The 21663-nt window shown below is 41.9% G+C and overlaps 2 protein-coding genes across 2 annotated transcripts; both read left to right on the top strand.

Annotated features, from left to right (window-relative positions):
- Positions 1 to 586: 586 nt before the first annotated feature.
- On the top strand, positions 587 to 2530 carry LOC106885866 (growth-regulated alpha protein-like). The gene is made up of 4 exons (XM_014938380.1): positions 587 to 691; positions 781 to 907; positions 992 to 1075; positions 1500 to 2530. Exons 1-4 carry the CDS (start codon positions 628 to 630, stop codon positions 1516 to 1518), a joined length of 294 nt encoding a protein of 97 aa, XP_014793866.1. The 5' UTR covers positions 587 to 627; the 3' UTR covers positions 1519 to 2530.
- A 3190-nt stretch (positions 2531 to 5720) lies between these two features.
- On the top strand, positions 5721 to 9294 carry LOC106885865 (growth-regulated alpha protein-like). The gene is made up of 4 exons (XM_014938379.1): positions 5721 to 5793; positions 7755 to 7881; positions 8033 to 8116; positions 8790 to 9294. The coding sequence occupies exons 1-4, from the start codon at positions 5733 to 5735 to the stop codon at positions 8812 to 8814; spliced, it is 297 nt and encodes a 98-aa protein (XP_014793865.1). The 5' UTR covers positions 5721 to 5732; the 3' UTR covers positions 8815 to 9294.
- Positions 9295 to 21663: the final 12369 nt, after the last annotated feature.

A 21663-nucleotide genomic window follows, 5' to 3' on the forward strand; every position in this document is an offset into this window, starting at 1 on the left:
CCAGACTGCACCTGCAGCTCAGAGCCATCCCTGGATCCTCTGGCAGACTTTAAGCCTTGACATCTTGACAGCCAGCTGGAGAGGGACCCTACCATCACTGCTTTGCATAACATTTGCTTTTCAGCTAACAACTAAATTCACAGTTAAGTTACTGGCTGCTTGGCAGAAAAACCCAGGTGATAAAAGAAAACATTAACTTATCCCTCGATGCAGAAGACAAAAGATTTTAAGCCTCAGTGTCCACTAGCATCTTTCAGTCTTATGAACTCCAAGAAAACTTGGGCTGGGCTCAATTTAACCTCCAAATTGTGGTGTCTAAAGGACAGTCAAGTTCCTACATGAGTTCCCACCGCTGGCTGCGTTCCCGGTATGCGGGGCAGGCTGAGCAGGCACCCCTGGCCAGATGTGGGGGGTCAGGGAGAGTGGGGGGGGCACGGACCCCAACCCCGCAGCTGGCGGGCGGGGATGAAGGCGAGCAGTGGCCGCCGGGGGGTGTGCGGGGAGGAGAGACAGATGCGTGACGGCGTGTGATTCACGTTTCTCCTGCCCTCCAGCTCCCGGCGGCAGATAAAAGCACCGGGCGACAATGGGGAGGCACAGCCGGTTCCCCCGCAGCCAGCACCAGCCATGAGCCCGCACCGCCGCCTCCCCATCCTCCTCCTCCTCCTCCTGGCCGCCGCTCTCTGCCGGGGTAAGTGGGGCCGGGGGTCGGATCGGGTGGGTGGGGGGGCTGCTGGGGGGTCCGTTCCCGGGGCTCAGCCGCCTCCTGCCGCCCCGCAGGCGCGCCGCTGGCCGGGGAGCTGCGCTGCCGCTGCCCGCGGGCCGTGTCCCAGCTGATCCCGCCGCGCCGCCTGGCCCGGGTGGAGCTCGTCGCCGAGGGGCCGCACTGCGCCGTGCCCGAGGTCATGTAAGTGCCCGCACCCGCTCCCCGTCCCTGCCCCGGGGTCCCGGGGTCCCGGTGTCCCGGTCTCACCCCCTCCTCGCCCCGCAGCGCCACGACCAAGCAGGGACAGACCATCTGCCTGAGCCCCTCCGCACCCTGGGTCAAGCTCATCCTCACCAGGATCCTCAAGAGGTACCGCCGCGTGCCGTGCGGGGACGGGATGTGGGACACGCAGGGGACACTAACGCAGCCCCTTCTGAAAGCCACCCTTAGCTTTGGGCTGGGGTTGAGACTGGGACTGGTGTCGCAGCAAGAACAAGCCACCTTCTGCCATTGACTTCTTGGGGGAACTTTGTTTTGTTACGCCGCAAATGAGCCCAAGAAGTGGCTTCTTTGTTGGGAGGAGGGAACTCTGCAGGTCAGGTAGAGTACCCACAGCACATGCCTGATTAGATGCAAATCTAGCCACAGTACCAGGCTGGTGTTGCCCACCATCACCATCAGGCATCTTTTCCAGAAGACACAACTCCTGTGGCACTTGTTACCTGGGCCATGCGGTGAGTCTTAAGGAAAGATTTCCTGAGTGGCTTTGTAATTTGAATTCTGCCTGTTGCAGTTCACACAACCAGCTCTGAGGGAAGACACAGCTCCAGATGAGGCTACCCACGTTTGCCAGAAGATACCAGGAAATGGAGGCTGGAAGAAGATAATAGCCCAACCGCCTAGTTCTAGACCAACTCTTCTATGTTCAACTTCCCTAAGACTCTCCCCTCCCATTTATTCCTTCGTATGTATTTATTGACTGAGCTAAAATGACTGAATGGGCTTTGCTAGGTTCCTCTCGGCGACCTGCCTGCAGTTGTCACAACTTGAGTAGCCCCCACTTTGTGCAAGCTCCTTCTCTCCAAATACAATTTGCCAACAAGTTCTGATAAGTGGCATTAATATCTGGAAAAAAGGTGGGTCCATCATGGAGAGTGTTGCCTGCAGATAGCCCACCATCCCAAGGTTTGGGTGGGTGGTGTTGCTGACAGTGGGTAATCCATCCGTTAGGAATAATGGGATCACGGAGTCGGAGTGCTCTCCGTGTGCTGAGTATCTTGGTGCCCGGTCAGGACGACAGGGGAATAAAAGGTGGTTGAAGCAAGCACAGTACTGTGCTGCCATCCTCAACCTGCTGCCTCAGGTGCCTAAATGAGCCTAAATTCACTAAATCCCTTATTTCCCCACTATAATTTACCAGCATTTGCTGTAGGATGCCTGGGATCTGGTTTGCACAAAGTACTGTACAATGAAAGCACAGAAAGCTCGCTCCTAAAGCCTCACTCTGTTTAATAGTTAGGACAGTTTAAGAATTTCCATGAAATTACAGGGTTTCATGCTGAGATTGTTTTGGTTTCTAACAAGTTAATGTTGGGGTTGGTTGGTTGGTTGGTTTGTTTTGACATGAGTTTACATTTAATTATTTGGTATTTATGCACAAGATGTAAAGGAACAGTAAATGTTCGGAAGAGGTTTGGATATTTTATGTCTACTTGTATGACATACTGTCATAATTCATACAGAATAAGTAATTTTCCTTATTCTGCTTTGGAAAAATATATTTATGTAAGAAGGTGGATTTATCATGAAATAGTAATGTAATTAAATATAACATAATAAAAGCAATTTCTTGTTGAAAAATATACTGTGTGGGGTTTTTTGCTGGTTTGGAAGGAGAAACAGTTCACAGTTCACAATAGCAAATCTGTTTCCAGAAAAAAAAAAATATGTTCCTGTCCCAGGTGTAACAAGGAGCCCTGACACCTTTCAAAGAAAAAATCTCCACCTCTGGATTCTTTTTTAAGCACACATTTCTAGGGCAAACAATATCCTCTATCACTAGGTACATAATACTTATTTAGTGACAGGAAAATCAAATGCTGTTTGCTCATGAAATTCAGTAGAACCTTATCTGAAGGTATAACATACCCTGGCCTTGTTCCTCATTTCTTCCTCTTTACCTACCAAGTAACTGGATGTTACTTTTTTGAGCTGTGGACATAAGGCAAAATCTTACTGAATTTGGAAAACTTCTTGATATATAAAACAGATTTTCTCTTCGTAATGCTGGAAGTCCAATATTTAGGCTGTTTTGGTTCACTCAGAAAAGGAGAAAATAGTATTCTTTTTTTTTTTCTAGTGATACCATCTACCTACTGTTGCTCTTGAAGGGAAAAAGTCTTACTATATTAAAAACCTTTCTAGGGAAAAGGATTTGTTTTGCCTGACTTATCCATCAGATGAGATGAGTGCAGAAATTTAGAGTAGTAAAGGGCTAAAAAGATGTCTGCATCCGAGAAGAAACAATGAATCCAATTATGCAACTTTGCAAATATTAAAGAGCGAAGAAATTAGGGGAGAGTGTAAGCTGGACAAAGCTACATGCCAAAAAGCAACGGGGAATGGGCAGGGTTACTTACATATATGTATACATTTAAATAAATAAAATGTCTATCAAAGGGTGGAATTTACAATATGACAACCATATAGATATATATACACACACATGCACAGGTCTCCTTAGATCAACTGCATATTATGAAATCACAAAATGACTCAAATGATAGATATTCTATACCCAACTGGCTATTCCACTGGGTCATAATGGGAACTACCTGGAAGTTGAAGGTATTTGAATGACTGGTGTTACTGGTTCAGCCTTATGGTGAAATCTGGCCGAAAGGAAAACCAGCAGTTTCCAAATGACTGCGATAGTATTTGTCAGACAAAAATATTCAGGGTTTCCCCCCACAATGCACATTACTAAGTAAGGTGAAGTGATTATTTACTGTCTTCCATGAGAACATTTTCCTTCTCAAAATTTATGCTAAAAGACTGGTTCCTCCACTGATTACAAAAATGCAAGAATTAGTGTCACAGAAGTGTTCAGATAGATCAGAGAAAGCAAAACCATGTGCCTCCACGTTATTTACAGAGGACTGAGGTCAAACTCCATGCAAATTAACATATGGGCCAAAGCTGTGGGGATATTTTGCAGGAAATGTTAGCAGCTTCTCAGCAAGACCTACACACAGGTATATGTACAACAGTTCTTTTAGCCCGGTCCTCACAGTAACCAATGACACTTTTCTACTGTCAACTATTCACTTCACAAAAATCCTCAAGTTTTCTACTGTTTTGTGAAATAACCTCCGTTGTCAAAACAACTTCAGGACTGTAGAGCAGCAAGCTTTACTGCTTTTGAAAGCAAATGCTTTTCTAAACACATACTTTAGAAAAAACAGTCTTACTTCCACTTTTAATAATCCAGAATACTGTGACTAGACACTTCTTCACATTTTTACCTATTTTTCTCAGTCATTTCCTAAAATTACCAACATTTTAGCCATTTAATGAAATGAGCAATTTCATAATATGCAAATACACACACAAACCCACAAATCTCAGTTCATTTTGTGAGCTACCACTCACGCGCATAACAACATATAACAGTTCTGTATCATCCACTGGATGGAATTCAGTGCCTCAGGTTCAGGGATCCTTTCTGAATACAATATTTTAGGTATATGAACATCACCAGCAATTCTCTACAAGAGAAGGCAGGGCTGGGCTGGAAAGCAGCCTGCAGAGAGCACATCTGGTCACAGGCCAGGGGACAGTGCCCAGCAGTGCAGCAAACATGCATTTTTTTTACTAGAATCCTGAATTTTCCTCTCAGGAGAGACACCTAGAAAGAAGTGGGAAGAAGAGATCTGGAAAAAAGAGATGTATTCAATAGGGTTAAATGAAAAAGCGTAATAAGAGACAGCTTCTTTGTGCTTGCAAATCTGAAGGGACTTGCAAGAAGCAATTAAATTGTCCTTGCCTGAGAAGAACAGAGTAAAACCAAAGAGGGCTAAGGGCATGGAAGGGAACATGAGGAGATGGTGGCTGTTCCCAGCATTTCCATAGCTGGGTTTTGTGTGTGTGTGGTGTTGCACAAGTAACTCAAATCCTCATTAAACAAAATTGTGACCCACACATTATTAGTTCTCTTTCAAAGGAATGGGAGTTGGAATGACAATGTTAAATCTTACGTGCTTTCTGAAACATTGCCTAATACTCAAGAGATGTTGAAAACTCAAACCTTCTTAAAATCTTTATTTGTATTTTTATCTTTATATAATATGAAGAAAAGCAAGAGGTCAGGAGCTGTTTTCTGGACCTCAGAGCATGTGGAGTGGCATGTCTGGTCCTTACAGCTAGCCCATGGACAGACAGGCATGTCCTCAGCCACAGGAAGGCTCCCCGGTCTGTTCTAGCACGTGGATTTGCTGCACATTATATGGGACAGTGGATAAGTGTATGTAAGAGATTCTCAAAGATCATTATCATAATGTGATAATGCTCTGACTTCCTCATCCTATCCAAGTAACACAATTGCCTAGACTTTTGCCAATGCTCTATTATTAAGTTGATTCTTTCTTGCATTTCAGCAAGAGAGAAAAATGAAGCAAGTACCAAGCTGTAAATGATGACAAGCAACGACAATTAACCCCTCTCTCACTGCTTTAACCAGCATGTTATTCTGCCTTAGTATTTTACTGTTTTCTTGGAGTTCAGAAGGATTCACAGCAAGCAGGGTGGCTCCGACATGCTGCTCCGTTTCAGGTGTGTTCAGCCCTTTCATCTCGGAGTTTCCCGCTGCTTGTTCTGGTTGTGGCCAAAGGCAGGGGGGAGAGGAAATCCGTCTGTATGTACATGTGAAGCAAATCCTGGAGTAAAACAGTGCCAGCAGTCCCATGGGGGTCTGGAGACACAGCAGAGTTTGTTCTCAGTTCGCCAGCAGAAGGCACAGAGAGCAGACATGGATAGCAAGACCGTAATCTCCCTCCTCCTCCTTCTCTCTTTTATGGGCAACTTTTCTGGTAAGAAAATTCAATTTATTTTCCTTTGTATTAGACTTCTTCTGCAATATGGATTAGCTAAACAGAATGTTTTCAAGGTGTGGAGGATTTCCATACTTGCACTGTCTTTGAGGCAGCAGGTCAAGAAAAACACACTCGTGGACTGTCAGAGGGGGCCTATTTCTTGTATCCTACTACTCTTCTGCCAGTGGAGATTCACTGACATTGGTGAATTTGTCCCTTAAATATTCTGAGAAAAATGAGATTACAACCAGGGCCTGAGAAGTGATATCCTGTTATAACTTGTGGCATATTGCACCACTTTCACTTTCCATACTGCTTTTACAGCCCTGAGATGAAAGCTTGGAATATTCAGCTTAGTTTCAGTCAATCTATTTCTAATCTACAGCCATCTGTTAGAGCTCTCCACTAAGAAGCAGGACGGTAAAAAATAAACAAATTCTGCTGGGAAAGTCCAACACATATTTTATGGGCAGAAAGTATGCCAAGTTTAGGGGTCTGGAATGCTTCCAAGCCTCAGCACCATTTAGATGCTTGCTCCTACTGCGTCCTGGCTTCACCTCAGGATGACACACGTCTGCAGTCTCTCCTGAGCCAGAACATCTGATGTCCTCCAGGCTGGACAACTGGCCAACAGGACATCATACCATTGCACACATCTGCACTGAAGCCCTGGCACAGCCTTTGGGACTCTCCTTTTCTTCTCTTCAGCCTGCAGATGGGATATTGCTGCTCTGCTGTGATGCTCTGTGCTTCCCAATGCCTGACTTTCAAAGTCCCTTTATTTGTGCTTTTGGTCAGGTAGGTAGGGAGGTGTCTGTCAACCAAAAGAAGCACCAGCAGATTCAGCTGGGCAGAAGGTCAGTGAAGAAGGGAAATAGGTGGATGATCATATCAAGGTACATGAACTAGCACAGGGTGAGATAAAGGGGTTTGCTGTTTGGTCTTAAGGGATGTCAAGAGAGGACTGGGATTTCAGCTCCTGCGGCCCTACTCATCTCAGAGGGTCTGTGTGCCCCACATCCATTCACCTGGAGCTTGTCTTTGCTGCTGCTTCATACTGCCCTCAAAGCACTGAAACTCCTCTTTTAAATATATTCCACATCTCAACTGTCAGGAATTTCAAGCTGAAGATATAATGATTTTTCCTTAGTAGGAAAAATGGACAAATGGGAGAGTTGTGATTGTGCTTTTTAACTGTGATACCTGAGATACTTCCTGAGAACAGGAAGATATCCCAGTGTCTGCAGTGGGTGGAGCTGGGAAAGCCCTGGGCTTCATGGCTTGTGATTTTGGATAACTTCTGTCACCGCACCGGTACTCTGTGCTCAATCCATAAAGCTGGGATAACATTATTTGCTTCACTAGGGCAACATGGGTCTGGAAGGAGCCAGGGACTTGGTTGCTATACAATGTGTGGCACAATTTGATCATAGTCCGTCCCAAAGCCTGTTGGGTTTCTTGCTCCCAGAACTTACCCAGAGTTGCTTCCTCAGAGGCCCTCATAGATACCTTTTCTAGCATCTTGATTAGGCTTCTAAGCTGAATATTTTCATGGCTTTTTCACATCAGGTACAAGTGTAGAATTTTAGTCCAAACAGGTTTCCCTTCCAGGCTGTATCCATGGGGAGCTGCCATCCACCTCTTCAGGTAGTCTTTTCTTCCTCTCATAAGAGATGAGCCCCACGTTTCCAGCAGCCTTTCATTGCACTTGATGTTGTGGGATGCCAAAATAATTGTATTAGTAATAGGCACTTATAAATTGTTACCTGTACAAAGCCTGCAGCCCTCAAAAGCCTTGTCTTTGCTCAGTGAACGTACTACCTTAAGCCCATAAATAGTAATTCATCTATACCTTGAGGCATGAACTTTTTATCCCTTCTGTTTTCTGTAATTGACATTTTCATTGTTAGTCTGGTTCAGTTGCAGACATTATAAGCTTCCCTTTCCTTTCCTGGCAGAGCTGCTGCTGGCAGCGGAGCTGCGGTGTCACTGCATCCAGACTGCCACTGGAATAATGCTGCCAAAGCACCTGGCCAACGTCGAGATCATTCCCAAGGGCCCGCACTGCAACACCCTGGAAATCATGTAAGTAAAGTCAGCAGCAAGAGAAGCTAGAGCTTACAAGTGCTGAAGAGTTGGCTGCCCTTAAGCTTGCAATCCTCAGCCTCGTCTGCACCCTCCTCTGACCCCCCCAGGTGCCAATATTAACTCAGGTGAAATGTTCATTCCACTGCAGAGCAACACTGAAGAACAGCCAGCAAATCTGCTTAGATCCCCAGGCTAAATGGGTGAAGATGGTAATTAACAGGATTCTACAAAGGTAACTGCCAGGATTACCTACTAACGGATATTATTCCACCAACGGGCATATTTTCTCCAATATAAACATCAATGTGTGTACAATCTTCAGCACTCTTCCCTGAGACCCATTTGAGTAGCACAGGGGTAGGAATACAGGAGGACTAGATTTAGTTGATCTTTGGACAAGGCAGAAGCAAGGTCTACCTGACATATCTCAGTGATCTAAAATGAACAATCAATCTGTCATGTGTCATACTTTTCAATCGAGTATATTGATCCAGGGCTCCTTGGGGTTGTGTTCAGCTCTGCATTGCCAAGGGCAGTGTTTGGGCTTGCTGGAGGACCTGTCTTGGAGGCAACAGAGAAGTGTTGTTTAGCACTGCCCTGTGCCAGCTGTGTGCCCAAGAGACAGGACGGTCCTTAGCCCAAGCTTCTCCGGTGTCTGTGGGTGGGTGTATCTCCTCAGAGATAAATTACACACAATAGCATTCCGGGCAAACTTATTCTAGAGTACTTTCAAGTGACTTCAAGTGACTAGTGCAAATTAAACAAACATTCAACTGAAAAAGAAACAGAAAATAATTCTTTTACTTTCCAGTAAAAGCGAATCTGTTTTTGTCTGGTTTTGATGGTTGTAAATTAATCTCACTCCTTTGTGCGTGCTGTAATTCATTACCATATCCGTGTTACAGTTCATCCCAGAAACGGCGTCAGTGAAGGAACCAGAGGCCTCCCAGCAAGCACGAGAAAGCCAGAGAGAAAAGCCTTAGCCTTTAAGCATCTCCAGGGTCAGGAGATAGGAAATTATTCATAATTTCACTCTATTTTTTTTTGTATTCTCACTGCTCTTGGTGCACAGATTGTTCATCTGCAAAAGGAAACTGCTGGGCTCAACAGGCTGCCATACCACCTGCAGACTCTTGTATTTTATGGCAAAATTTTACATGGTTCTTAACTGCAGAGGCTTTTGAAGCAATATCCTAACCCAACCCTAGACTTGGGGGGTCAGCTGGAAACACCCTCACAGGTTCAGCATTCCCTGAGCTGGGAGTTAGCTACACCACAGCATCTCCCAGCTTCATTATCAACCATTATGAAGTACAGTTTTGTCTAGTTTAAGAGGGCTGTGGTTTTCAAAGCAAAGAAATATTAACCAGAGGAGATTCTTACTGAAAGGGAAAAAAAACCCCAAACAATTAAAACGGAAAAGAAGAGGGAAAAAGCAATTCCCTGACATCAATAAAAACTTTGCTTAGAGGTAATATGGTCAATGAAGTGAAGCAAATGCTGTAAGATTTCAGTGTTTAAAAACTGGTTTTTTGGTCTTATGCATATTAAATATACCTCTAACCTTAAAACAGCGGACTTATAGTAATTCTGGTTTTGTCACCAAGCTATCAACGGCACAAGGCCTCTTCCATAAAAAAGGTTTTTAGAAGCCATCAATTCAACTTTTTGTAAATGAAATGTGAAGAAAATGTGTGTGAAATATCTTTAATGTTTTCAAACACGCTCAGAGTTTTGCTGCCTGCAAACTGTTTATTCACAGTGCACCAGGGGCTGCAAAGTAAATAAAAATTTACAATAAGTACAAGACTGTCGGTAATGTTCTGCATTGCTATGTCTGTTTTAACAAGAAAATAAATCAGTAATTGGTTTTGCTAAAACACATTTCCTTTTTCCTGTAAATAACATATTTGAATACTATCTTGTTTTCAAAACGAAAAGTGCTCATTCCTTATCTGAAGACAGGCACATTTTTGGTTCTTATGTACACAAAGGATCACGACATCATCATCGATACTAACACTGTACCTCTCCAAACCACTTGAGAGACAATGTCTCAGCTGTGTAGCATGAGAGGCTATTTAAGGCTATCAGACTACTAAGTAAACCAAAGAACAAACCAAATGAAACCAAAAGCAAACCAGACTTTCCTTTAAGACCTTACACTTACAGAAAACTGAAAAAGTAAGTATTTTCTGCAAGAAGAATTTTCTTCCAACTATATTGCAAAATATGCTGGTCTAGCCAATTAATTAAAACCAAAACTATTGATCTTTTAATCAGTATATTTCTTTCAGTTTTAGCTGAAATAAGGTCACTTTTTTGACCAGTTTATTTGACCAAAAGTACACTCATGCCAAGTCGGTACTGGGAGCACATATGCACACTGCAGTAAGGAGCTGATAATGAAAAATGTCTGACAAATGCAGTTTATGCTAAACCCAAACCTGCTACCTCAGGTTCAGTTCTGTCTCTGCAGCCAGCCAGTGACTGCATTGATGCGGAGGATTAATACAATGGAAATACAATGCAGAGGCACAGCAGATGAATCTAAGCCTCCCAAGCCTCTAGGAAACAAAATGTACCTGTTAGCCAAATGTCACTGCCCCTCCCTGGGGCAGCACCTTTGAAAAGATTTATGGTTCTTGCCCTCACATCTGCCATTGCAAAAAATCTTGCAGAAAATTTATTCCTCAAATACTTGTGAAGATCTTCTAACTTCCAATCTACCTTTGCCCAGAGTTAATAAAACTCTCTCGATGTCTTTCCACTGCAATCCCCCCCGCATACATCAGTCTTTCCTTCCTTTCCCAATAATGTATCTGTAAAAAGCCCCTATAGTCTTTTTCAATCCCTTCTATCTCTTTGCAGAATATAAATAGTCTTCCAATCACTCTCAGTTCTTCTCTTTGATTCAAGCTAATCTTTCTCAAACACTGATAACAATCTTTCAGGTCAAATACTCAGCTTGTAATGAAATGATGCTGCCTAATTTTAACAAAACAGATTACTATGGTTGCTTGCACAGCAGTTTAATTGCACTGTAGACAATCATCTAGACATAAGAGCAGATTTCAGCAAAAGCAGTACTGATGGCCCTTTTATCATCAGGCAGAGATCTTACTACAAATGAGAAAAGGCACAAGCCAAAGCACAGAAACAGTTTTGAAGTATCCAGGTTCCAAAGGAGATGGGAGGTGGTCCAGCTAACCATGGGAGGAGGAAGGACGTCTGTACAGTAGAATGAGACAGATAAATTTCAGAGGAAAACGACAGTGATAGTATGAGTTATAGGATGAGAAACAAGTAAGCAGAATAAATCATTTCAGCCTGCAAAAGAGATCACAGAGGGAACGTGACAAAATTCTGTAATGCTGCAAATGGCATGCATAAGGAGAACAAGGAATGACCGGTCCCTGATTCCAATACAAAAGAAAAAACAGGACAAAAAATGAAGGTAGCAGCTGGCAGGTTCAGCAGAACCTTAAGGAACTTGTGTTCTTCTTGAACAAATAGTTACGCTGTGGGTGTCTTTGCTACACCTATTTGTGAATATTAAATGTTTTGGAGATTCAGGCAGTGAGTAGCCAAATTAATGAGGGAAGATCCTGTAAGTCCTATTCAACACAAAGATGCTGTCTTTGGCTCAAGAAGTTCCTTAACTTCAAATTCTCAGCATCTGGAAAACCATAGAGGAAAAATAATAGTTTAAAGTACTTTTATATGTTTTCCCTATGCTTTCCCAAGCATTCTTTATTGGTCCCTGTGAGTACCAAGCTACTGTTGTAGACAAACCTGTAATGAGATGTGACACTGCTGTCCTTGAGCCCTTTTGTCCTAAGGCCCTGAAATGTCATGGGAGTTTCCAGGATGCAAAACAAGGCCTCTGTTGGCTTGCGGTTTGTGAGCACTTGAAGAAATACACACCAAATGAAACTGAAGGAGACAATACAACACAGCAGGTTGTTTCACAAAGTATGCTGAGTCAATCCCCCGATCCTCACGTTGCTGATTTCATATCCCCAGCTGACCATAGGAATAGCAATGTCAGCATGAAAAAAAGGAAACGATAATTTCCACTGTGGAAGCAGGATTTAGAAACTTCACAGCATGATGAGGAAGAGTAACTATAGTCTTGGATTACACCATTATCACATACCAGGACCATGCTAGAACTGGTGCATAAATTCTGCTTGAATTAATCATGTCTTGTAAACTATGGAAAACATACCATTTCAGAAACTTCTTCCACTGATTTGAATTGGGCTTCCCTGTTCCTGAAACCACCACCCAATGTAATATGATTTCTCTGATTAACACATGCATTTATTAGTGTTGATTTATCAGTGAGTGAGGACTCGATACTTGGTGCCCTGTTGCTTTGTTCTCTGTCCCTGGGAGTCAGTGAGGAGGACTTTACCCCTGGCAGTTCTGTTGCACTTGCCGTAGCAGCATCACTGTGATTTCCCAAAGTGATCAAATGGCAACTGCAATAAAAAATTGCTCATCATTATGAATTCCAACATGGGATAGCAGTGCTATATTCAGTCTTTCTTGAGAGAATTTGCCCATTTTGCACGAGTTTCTGTTCAATTTTACCCTCTCACGAAGCATTTTCTTGATCCAGGGTTACAAAAATCCAATGACAAATAGGAAACATGTTGTCCGCACCATCTCAGTGCATCTTTTCCATCTGCACACTCTGAGTAATGTCATAATGTTGTCATCGAGCTGAAACCACCAAAAAACAAGGCCAAGTTCTGAGGCAATATTGGTGCTGAGTACATCAGTGTGATGAATGAAAACAATTAGCCACAGCTCCTCGGACACTTGCTAACACAGGCACGACATGGTGCCAGAATGAAAACGTACATTACACCACAGGGCCAACGGGGCTGTTAAGAGCCTGAAATACAGCGTCATCTGTGTATTGCCACAACTTTTATACAGGGAGGTAGCCACAGAGTCTGAATTCTGCACTTCTTGTCCTAGCACTCTTCTTCTTGCTCCTAATGCCAAGTTTTCGTAAGACTGGCCACCACCACACTGAGTGCTGCAGTGAGTGCATAGCACCGGGCTGAGATCACCTTCAGACCCAACCAGCTGAAATGTGCTTTGTAAAGCCACAGTTAGGATGCTGCTTCCTCATCGGTGTTGCACTCTGTGCCATCTTTGGGTAGCTTGAGGTTTTAACAAGGTGAGCTGCTGTATGGTTCTTTCTCAGTGAATTATAAGAGAAATTGTTCTATGAAAACCAAGAGTAAGTGGTCACCAGAAGACTTCTGCATTCGAAGGCTGTGTGGTCTTTGCAATGGTTGTGAGCTATCTGCGAAGGAAGCCTTCTGAAATGGATCCAGTTAATGAGAATGAAAGCACTGGTAATTCTGCATTAAAAACCTTTGTGGAAGTCTTGAGACCAAAACCCCAACAAAGTTAATTGTAGCCTTCTTACCTCCTTCCACAGGCTTCACATGAGGCTGCTAATTCTAGGGTGCTCTTCTTCCCAGCTATGTGTTACTTCCCAGCTCAGATAATACAGTTCCACAGAAAGATCTGGTATGAAGAGCTGAACAGGAAATTACTGAGAAAAACTGAGCCCAATGGGAAAGCAGTTGGACAAGTCCAGAGCAAAAGGAAGAGAAAGAAGGACAAGGAAACAAAAAGGAAATCTGGAAAATAATGAAATAGTAAAGATTCCTTGGAGGGCGTGGAATCTTCCTGCTCCTGTCTGCACTGGCCTGATTCATTACAGCCTTCATCTTGGCACTCTAAAATATTACCCATGTCATCATATGTCAGAAGGAAACGTGCCATTCTGTTGCCAGATGTAGGAAATTATGTGGGAAATACTGATTCATCCCAAGGAAAACAGTATCTCCATAAAAATTAACCTGTTGAGGCTTGTGGCACACCAAATAAAAATAGCCTGCTTTCAGTATTAAATTAAAATGGTGAATATGCATGTAATTCTTCAGTCATGTGACGAGTCAAAATCAGAAGAGAAAGATTTTTTTAGCTATTTTGAATATCAAAATATCAAATTTTTTTTATATTTTCAAATATCAAAGCCATCAGCATTTGGGGTTTGAAATGGCCACATTCATTCTGAGCCAAAAGGGAGCAGGTGTCCATTGGCCAGCAAGACAAGAGTTATTGGTAATGATAATATCTTTATTAGAGTTATTGGTAATGATAATGGCATTATTAGACCAAATACTTTATGTGGGAGAAATAAGTATATGAACCACAAAGCCTTCATCAGGGCACTTTTGTATTTCCTTATATAGTGAAAATATAGTGGATATTTGTATTTTTTTTGGCAGAAAGCTCAGGATGTACTTCAAGAACAACACTCAAATCACTGTGTACTGCAGGGCACAGCTCACTCTGTCACATTAGTACAACGACGGAGTTCCTCAAGGAACAAACATTTCAATTTAGAGCCTTCTTCAGTGAGGAACTGAGTCTCTGCTCTATAGGAGGTAATGTCCTATTAACACCCCTGGCTTAACGATGGGGAAACTGAAGTATCCCAGAACCCCCTTCTAAAACCACACAATGCCAAAAGATTATCCTCCAAGCAAAATACCACATTCAGGAATCTTTCCTACAGACACAAAAACATCCTCCAGACACAAATTATCCTGTCCACAAAACAGAACGTCGTGGTTAGAAAATTTTATAGGCAAACTTTATAGACAGATCTGCTCTTTACCAATTCTTTCAGCCTAAATGGAAGACAAAACTCTTCCATTGTATTTTTTTTCATACTGTCCAGCTGGAAGGAATGGTAATAACAGTTCTTATTGAACTTCTTATTTTAATTCTTACTCAATTTGACAAACAAGGTTTTCTAGCAGTAGGACTGCACTATAGCAAAGTCTTGCCCTTTTTGTTTTGTGCCAGAACTGTAGCTTAGCCCTCTTTTCCATACAAAATAGCAATAGGCCTTTGCTGGTTTGAACAGTCTTTTCTACGCTATCAGCCTGTATTCGGATCCTGTGGAGGAAAGCTGGGTAGTTAAAGGGTGGGTGCTAACAAAAAAGACTTCCCTAGAGCTCTTCTTCAGTAGCTGTGCTATGGCAAAGACTGCAAGTTCAGATTCCTTAAATCTCACGGGGATTTTTTTTAAATTATCTGTCTACATTGCCAATGACTTTCTGTCCCACCCCACCTGACATGACATATCTCAGTCACAAGGTGTGAAAAGTTACGCTGGCATCTTCAGAAAATGCTCTCAAACTTCATATTTACACTGATATTAAACAGAAAAGTTCAACCTAGAAGACGCTCCATTGCTGCCAATAGAATTACATACAGATGAACGTAGCCTGCAGACGCTTTTGCCTCATCAATGCCATGTATCCAAGCACTTGTCCTGTGGATGAACTCATGAGTATTTACTATGAATAGCTTACTAAACTATGGAAAATACCAGTTCTCTCTACTTCTGTGCAATAGCAATTTTTCATTTCAGGGTTTTTCCAAAGGCACACCCTATTTACTAGTCATCATCTCAACTATTAGCAACATTTTCCTTCCATGGCACATGAATAATAGTATATTGCAATGGCAGGAAGGCATTCTATACCTTAAACTCCCTACTGGGCAGGACCTGGGTAGCACATTATGATCAAGGTTGACTATCATCTCTCCTTATATTCTACTTTTCTCTTCGTGCTCTTAGAAAAATTATTTTTGAGATGAAATTGTCTCTGTGCTTATTCTGGAAGATTTTTATGTATGGAAAGTTTTAGTCACATCTTTTCAATGACAGATGAGTTGTTTTATCTTAAAAAAATAGTACTAGTACCACACACACACACATATCCCCCTGGTAAAAAAACGAGAAAGATTGAAATGAACAATATCACAGCGGACACATCTTAAAAACCTACTTAGCAAAAAACACAACCTAGCAAGGAGATGGCTCCAGGAATGAAGACGAGAGATTATTGTAATTTCAGATACACATTTCCTAGAGTAAATGTCATTTTCAGAAGTGATGTAAACATGCCAATGCCCAAGTCAGACTGAAAGCCAGTAGAATCTATGTGGCTAAATGAGCTCATAAGTTATGAGTTTAAGATACGGAGTAGCATTTGGTGGTAAAACTTGCCAAGGGCACTTATTCTTAAATATGAATGACTTTTCCCAGTTTATTACCACTTTGCAAGTGGTAATAATAGGCGAGTCTTCACATCTATTGTAATACCAATACAATTATTATAATTACAGTTACACCATTCTAGTTCGCCTTCACATTTCCCTGTTCAGACAAGCAAAGCATCCCTTCAGAGAAGGAATGTTTTTACAGCACTATTAGATGTGGACATTGAAGTTCACCTTCTTTGAAACTTAAGGATATTTACTAATTGCACCATGAAAATCTTAGGTTGGCTCAGCATTTGAGGGTGCTGCTGTCTGAAGCTTTAGATAATTCTGTTGAAGGGTATAAATTCAAAGAGGATCAGAATCATCAAAATTCTACAAAATGGTTAACAGCTTAGAAAAACAGTTATCATCTACTGCCTGAGCACCTAGAGGGAAACTAAAAGCCTGGAAATATATTTTTAGAACTCAAATACAAACAACAAATAAACCAAACTTTTTATTCCTTCCCAAAGTGGACTAGGACACCCCATGCACTAAAGACACAGCCAGGAACAAGACACGGCATATGATGCTCAAGCCTGATGTATTGACACGGAATGCATGCTTCAGATTCAGGGACAAAAAATTTATGTTTTAAGTATCTTGTGGTTTCAGAACCTAAGAATGTATTTCCTTTCTGGCTAAGTTCATATAGGGCAGAATAAATCATACCAATACTATTTTTATCTTTATAGCTGTCTAAAACCCTTTGCCTGACATTCAGGTCAGCTGAAGCAGCTGCAATTCAGATTGATTTCCTTTGTATTGCTGAAACATATATTAAAGAGTGGCATAAAAAATCTTAAGGTTTTAACAGTGTAAGGAAGGGGAAAAGACTTTTTTTCTATGTCAGCAAACATTAAGTTTTATCTATATTCAGAATGGTAAAAAAAAAGTCATTTAGGAACAATACTATATAACTCAAATTATAACGTGAAAACAGATTTTTTAAAAAGCATTCTTTTTCTCAAGAAGTAAAAAAAAAGTTAAGTCATTTAGGAACAAAACTATATAACTCAAATTATAATGTGAAAACGGATTTTTTAAAAAGCATTCTTTTTCTCAAGACAGTTTATTTTAAACTGGGAACTGTCTAAGACAAGGAACGCTGTGTTGTCTGGGCAAGTTGCATGTATGATGGAGGGCTTCACTGGAGCATGACAGTGCCAACACGGCACTGCTTGTATCCCAGTAAAGGCTACCCAGGAAAGCTGCACTGCAAGAAGCCACAGAGAAGAATGCAGATCCGCAAGGAGCGTTTGTTTTCCTGTCAGCACATCTACCTCACTTACTGGAAGCCCTCTAGTTAAAAGCTTGTCTGCATGTTAGGGCTTATGCCCCTACAATTACGCTGCTAGAACTGCCTTGTGGTGCAGCTGTGTCTGCCCTTGCCTTCTCGAGGGGAAACCGAAAGGATTTAGCAATTGCCAGCCCATTTCAGAGCCCTGCCACTTCGGAAACATTGGCAAGGCTGGAGAAAGTGATTTAAAATAATACTGCTAGTGTGACCTGAAGTAGATTATAAGAGTTACCATACCTTCTGCTGGCAGAGCTATTGGGCAATGACATCCTCAGCTGTTTCTGGAGATCCAGAAGACTGGCAGAGGTTGGAAGGCTGAGGTGGGAACATGGTGCACGGCAGCACCGTTGTCCCCCTGGCTAATATGGATATGCCAGCTAAACCCCCGGGCAACGACACGGCTGGAGCCATCTTCAGGAGTTTCTAATTGGAGGTCAACTGTAATTGATAATTTGCTTAATGAGTGTGTCGTGAACATTTTTTTTTCTGCAATATGCCAGGAAATTAGAAATCAAATTCAAAGGTGAATTCTTACCTAATTAGCATATAGGGTAGCTATTCTAAATAAGACCAAGTTGCTGTTGCATGTTACTGGTGTAACTGTACCATACACACACAGTGAACAGAGAACAGATGTTCATGGTCAAAGTCACAGATAATGAAACAAACAAGTTTTCCAATATCAAGAAAAGTGTACCCAGTTAGAGCAGAGCTGGCTGGAGCGGAACATTGTCTAGGTGATCAATACCTGTGTTTTTTGGAAATACCCACTGTGGTCAGTCAGTGCAAATTAGGTCAGTAATATTTCAGGATGTTTCAAATTCATTCTCAGAAGGGATTTAATATAAATGGCTCATGTTATAAACCGTTCTCTCCACAAGTAATATTTTTAAACCACACAGAGAACACACACCCATGTAAATGTGTCTGTTCAGTATTTTTATGCAAACTTATTGACCTTTATGAATATGAATTCCCCTGAATTTAGTTCATCTACCCCAGTATACACCCTTGCCCCAAATTTACCATTACAGTTCATATTTCTAAGTGTTGTTTGATCTCAGTTCTGAAAACCCCAGCACTTTATGTTTAAGCCCACAAATGGCTCCCAATCACATGGTTTGCCTTAATAGTACAGGTAACTCTTTCCTTGTATGGCAGGAGCAGACTTTAAGGAGTTCAGCCAGTCTCTACAGCAAATTCCCTGCTGTATTTAGTGGATTATTTCCACTCACACAAGCCAGTAACCACAAACAGCAAAATAAAAGATTCACATAAATGTTTACATTCAGTCACTTCAGTCAAAATAGTCAAATAATTTGTCAACATCCCTTGTAATAAAAACAAAATCCAAAATTCTGTTTTCCACCTCACACCAAGACTCAAACTTAGAAAAAAGAACATGCTAACATGAATTATGTTCCTAACTTTTGCCTCTACAACCATCTTTATCCTTGACATTCATACTTTATAAGTTTGTAGCAGTGACAAAGTATCCTGACATAAGTTTTATGCATCATCTCACAAATCTTTCCTCACACACAGGCAGCAGTTAAGTCAATAGCACTGTACCGTTCGTATATTTCAACATCAGAAGTGTGAATGGCCTCTTGGTTAATCATGAGAGGGGCAGAAATGCCCAAAATCCAGCCCTTTAGGTTACAGTGACAAATAAGGCTCTCCAGGGAGAGAGGGTGGAGAAGAGACTGGAGAAGGAAGTGCATCCTACTTAGAGCAATTGCTACATGAGGATATTTATAGTCAAAAGCCATTATACTAAGTGACCCACATTTAATCTCTTGTGTGTTAATGCCTCAGGATTGCACAGGCAATAGTCAGCTGCCTGGCTGCAGGGAACAGGCTGGAAACCAAAGGAAGGTGGTTAAACACATAACCTGTAGCTAAGTCATAGTGAAGGATGTTGTAAGTATTAGGAACTTACAAGAGTCTCCTATGGATAATGTGCAGCCGTATGGCCAAAAATCCAAAGGCTGTTGTCTAGGTCAGGCAGCCCATGAAACACAAATCATTGGCAGTACAGAAGCAATTCTGGGAAACTACTGCCATGTGCCTGGTCTGTTCTTGTCTTCTTTCCTAAAAGTAAGTTTTTGGCTACCATCTGGGACAGGAAACTAGGCTGGATCTTCGTTCTCATCTGGAGTGGCTGTTCTTATGGAAGTCATGTGTATTTCACTCTGCAGTCTACCATTATTGAGAGAAGTTGGATTTATCTCTCACCCTTCTCATCTTTCTCGTGGAAAACAGCCACTTGGATAGGTGGTGTCTTACCACATTGCAACAACAAAGCACTCTTTGATGAACCAGAAGAGAGCAAACTACAGTATATGAAAACCTGAATCCTTCACTGGCATTACAGAATTACTGTAGGGAAGCAACCTCTGTCCCTGACCTTGGCAGTGGATAGATAGTATGACACGTTTTCTTCCCTTACCCTCCCAGCCATTCCTTTCCTGCCATTTACAGGTGATCTGAAATTACTTCTCCCTCTCCACAACCTCCAGAAAGTCCTTCCTGCACTGGTCACCACTCAACAGAGGTTAGTGCATCTGCACACACAATGGCTTTCCTCCTGGGGACAGTGTCTATCAGAAACCACTGTCAGCACATTGTCTGGTGTCAACACCTCTGTCTCGGGAACAGTGTGGATTCCAGAGAGAGCTACATCTGGCTTCACTTGACCAGAGCAGCAGATATCTGCAAAATCCCAAGTCTCCACAGCAGAATTTTCACTTTCACTGCTTGGTGCACACCAAAGACTGGGATTTAAACACTGACAACAACCAGTTTCCCTCAAGGGTTGAAAGATGTGATATACCTCCTGGAATAGATGCCCATTTTATTTGTTGGTTTTGAAAACTGTGGATCAGTGAAGACTGCTACAATTCTTCCCTCCTGCTCTATGTCATGTTTTTCTTCAGATGCAAGCTAATCTACTAAAACAGCAATCGAAACATCTTCTTGTGCAACTCTGGAGTTTTGCCTCCCACCCAATTTTCAGCATGGAAGTGTATTGCCCAACGAGCAACGCTAGTAAAACAAGACACATCAAAAGCCTTCGGTTTTTAATGTCCTCATGGAACTTAGGACTTTTTTGTCATCAGTTCTTTGAAGTTTTTAAAACACTAAGCATGAAAAAGTTAGGCTTGACGGTCCCCTACAAGCTTCAGATAAATGCCTATAGCTAGTCAAATGTACACAGTCACATCAAGCCTATCATTGCAATTTAAAACTGGGTTTAAACTGTGCAACTATTTTTCTTGGCATAAAAAATGGAACCGGAAAGAGAGTCTCCATGTAAAGTTCCAGCTTTGCATGATTAGCATAATAGCCTTTGTGCTGTATTGTAATAAACCTGATGAACTGGGAACATTTATAAGATATTTAGAGGAATGGCTAGGAAATGGCTTTGTATCTCCATAGCAGCAGAATGTGGAAGCAGAATGCTTTCATAGAGAAATTAGAAATTGCTTAGTCTACAAGGGTACTCAAAGATGATTACTATTACCATCTGCAGAGCATGTCAGTTGTTTCAATGACCTCTGCAGGAAGCCAGGAAAAATTCTTGAAAAGTATGCTCCATTTAGCATTGAAAATAGAGGAACACCTACTTCAGCAAAGACACAGCCAATCGTCTTGCTGCATGGATACAAGTTCACTATCCTCTTCCACACAGGAGTGCACTCAGAAACTCACTTGTCAAGCTAGCAACAATTATTATAGGGTTTGGGGGATTTTTTTGCAGTACTATTTGAATAAAGTAGGTGAACACATCGTCAGTGAAGGTGCTGTATTTCAAGGAATTTCCACAGACAGGCTAAATAAAAGGCAGGTTCTTATGCGCTGCGCAGAAACAGCTCTGCACAAAAAAGAAACAGCACACAGGCTTTCTGTGTGAAACATCTGGCATCAGAAGTAAAGGTCATGTACTGATGTAGGAGATTTATCCAGAGAAATTCATTGAACACAGGCTTGCTGTGTTCATGTAACATAGCAGATTTTCTTAGTTCTACTTGCACTTTCATTTTGACCAGCATCTTCTGCTTTCCAACAACACCGCGCTCCTCATCGTAAGGGTATTAAACTAGATTTTTACTACTACACCATCATGCAAAATGGACTCTTTTCCTTTCTACAGTTCAAACAAACTAGATAATTTAGAGACATTTCTCTGCAAGTTTTCTCTCATGCCCTTCTCTCCAAGAGGCAAAACCCAAGATCAACTACACCTTTTCATAGATTCATTTAGGCATTTTTTCTGTAATTCTCCTGCTGATCCTAGACAGCACACCGGCTCTCCAACAGTG

Source organism: Calidris pugnax, unplaced genomic scaffold (genome assembly GCF_001431845.1).
Source record: "Calidris pugnax isolate Ruff unplaced genomic scaffold, ASM143184v1 scaffold72, whole genome shotgun sequence".
Classification (NCBI taxonomy): Eukaryota; Metazoa; Chordata; class Aves; order Charadriiformes; family Scolopacidae; genus Calidris; species Calidris pugnax.

Excerpts from the sequence above, each read along its gene's own strand:
- LOC106885866 (XM_014938380.1), top strand. The coding sequence starts at position 628 with ATGAGCCCGCACCGCCGCCTCCCCATCCTCCTCCTCCTCCTCCTGGCC. Across the intron at positions 692-780 it reads GGCCGCCGCTCTCTGCCGGG|GCGCGCCGCTGGCCGGGGAG; the intron begins GTAAGTGGGGCC and ends GCCGCCCCGCAG. Across the intron at positions 908-991 it reads TGCGCCGTGCCCGAGGTCAT|CGCCACGACCAAGCAGGGAC; the intron begins GTAAGTGCCCGC and ends CTCGCCCCGCAG.
- LOC106885865 (XM_014938379.1), top strand. The coding sequence starts at position 5,733 with ATGGATAGCAAGACCGTAATCTCCCTCCTCCTCCTTCTCTCTTTTATG. Across the intron at positions 5,794-7,754 it reads TTTTATGGGCAACTTTTCTG|AGCTGCTGCTGGCAGCGGAG; the intron begins GTAAGAAAATTC and ends CTTTCCTGGCAG. Across the intron at positions 7,882-8,032 it reads TGCAACACCCTGGAAATCAT|AGCAACACTGAAGAACAGCC; the intron begins GTAAGTAAAGTC and ends ATTCCACTGCAG.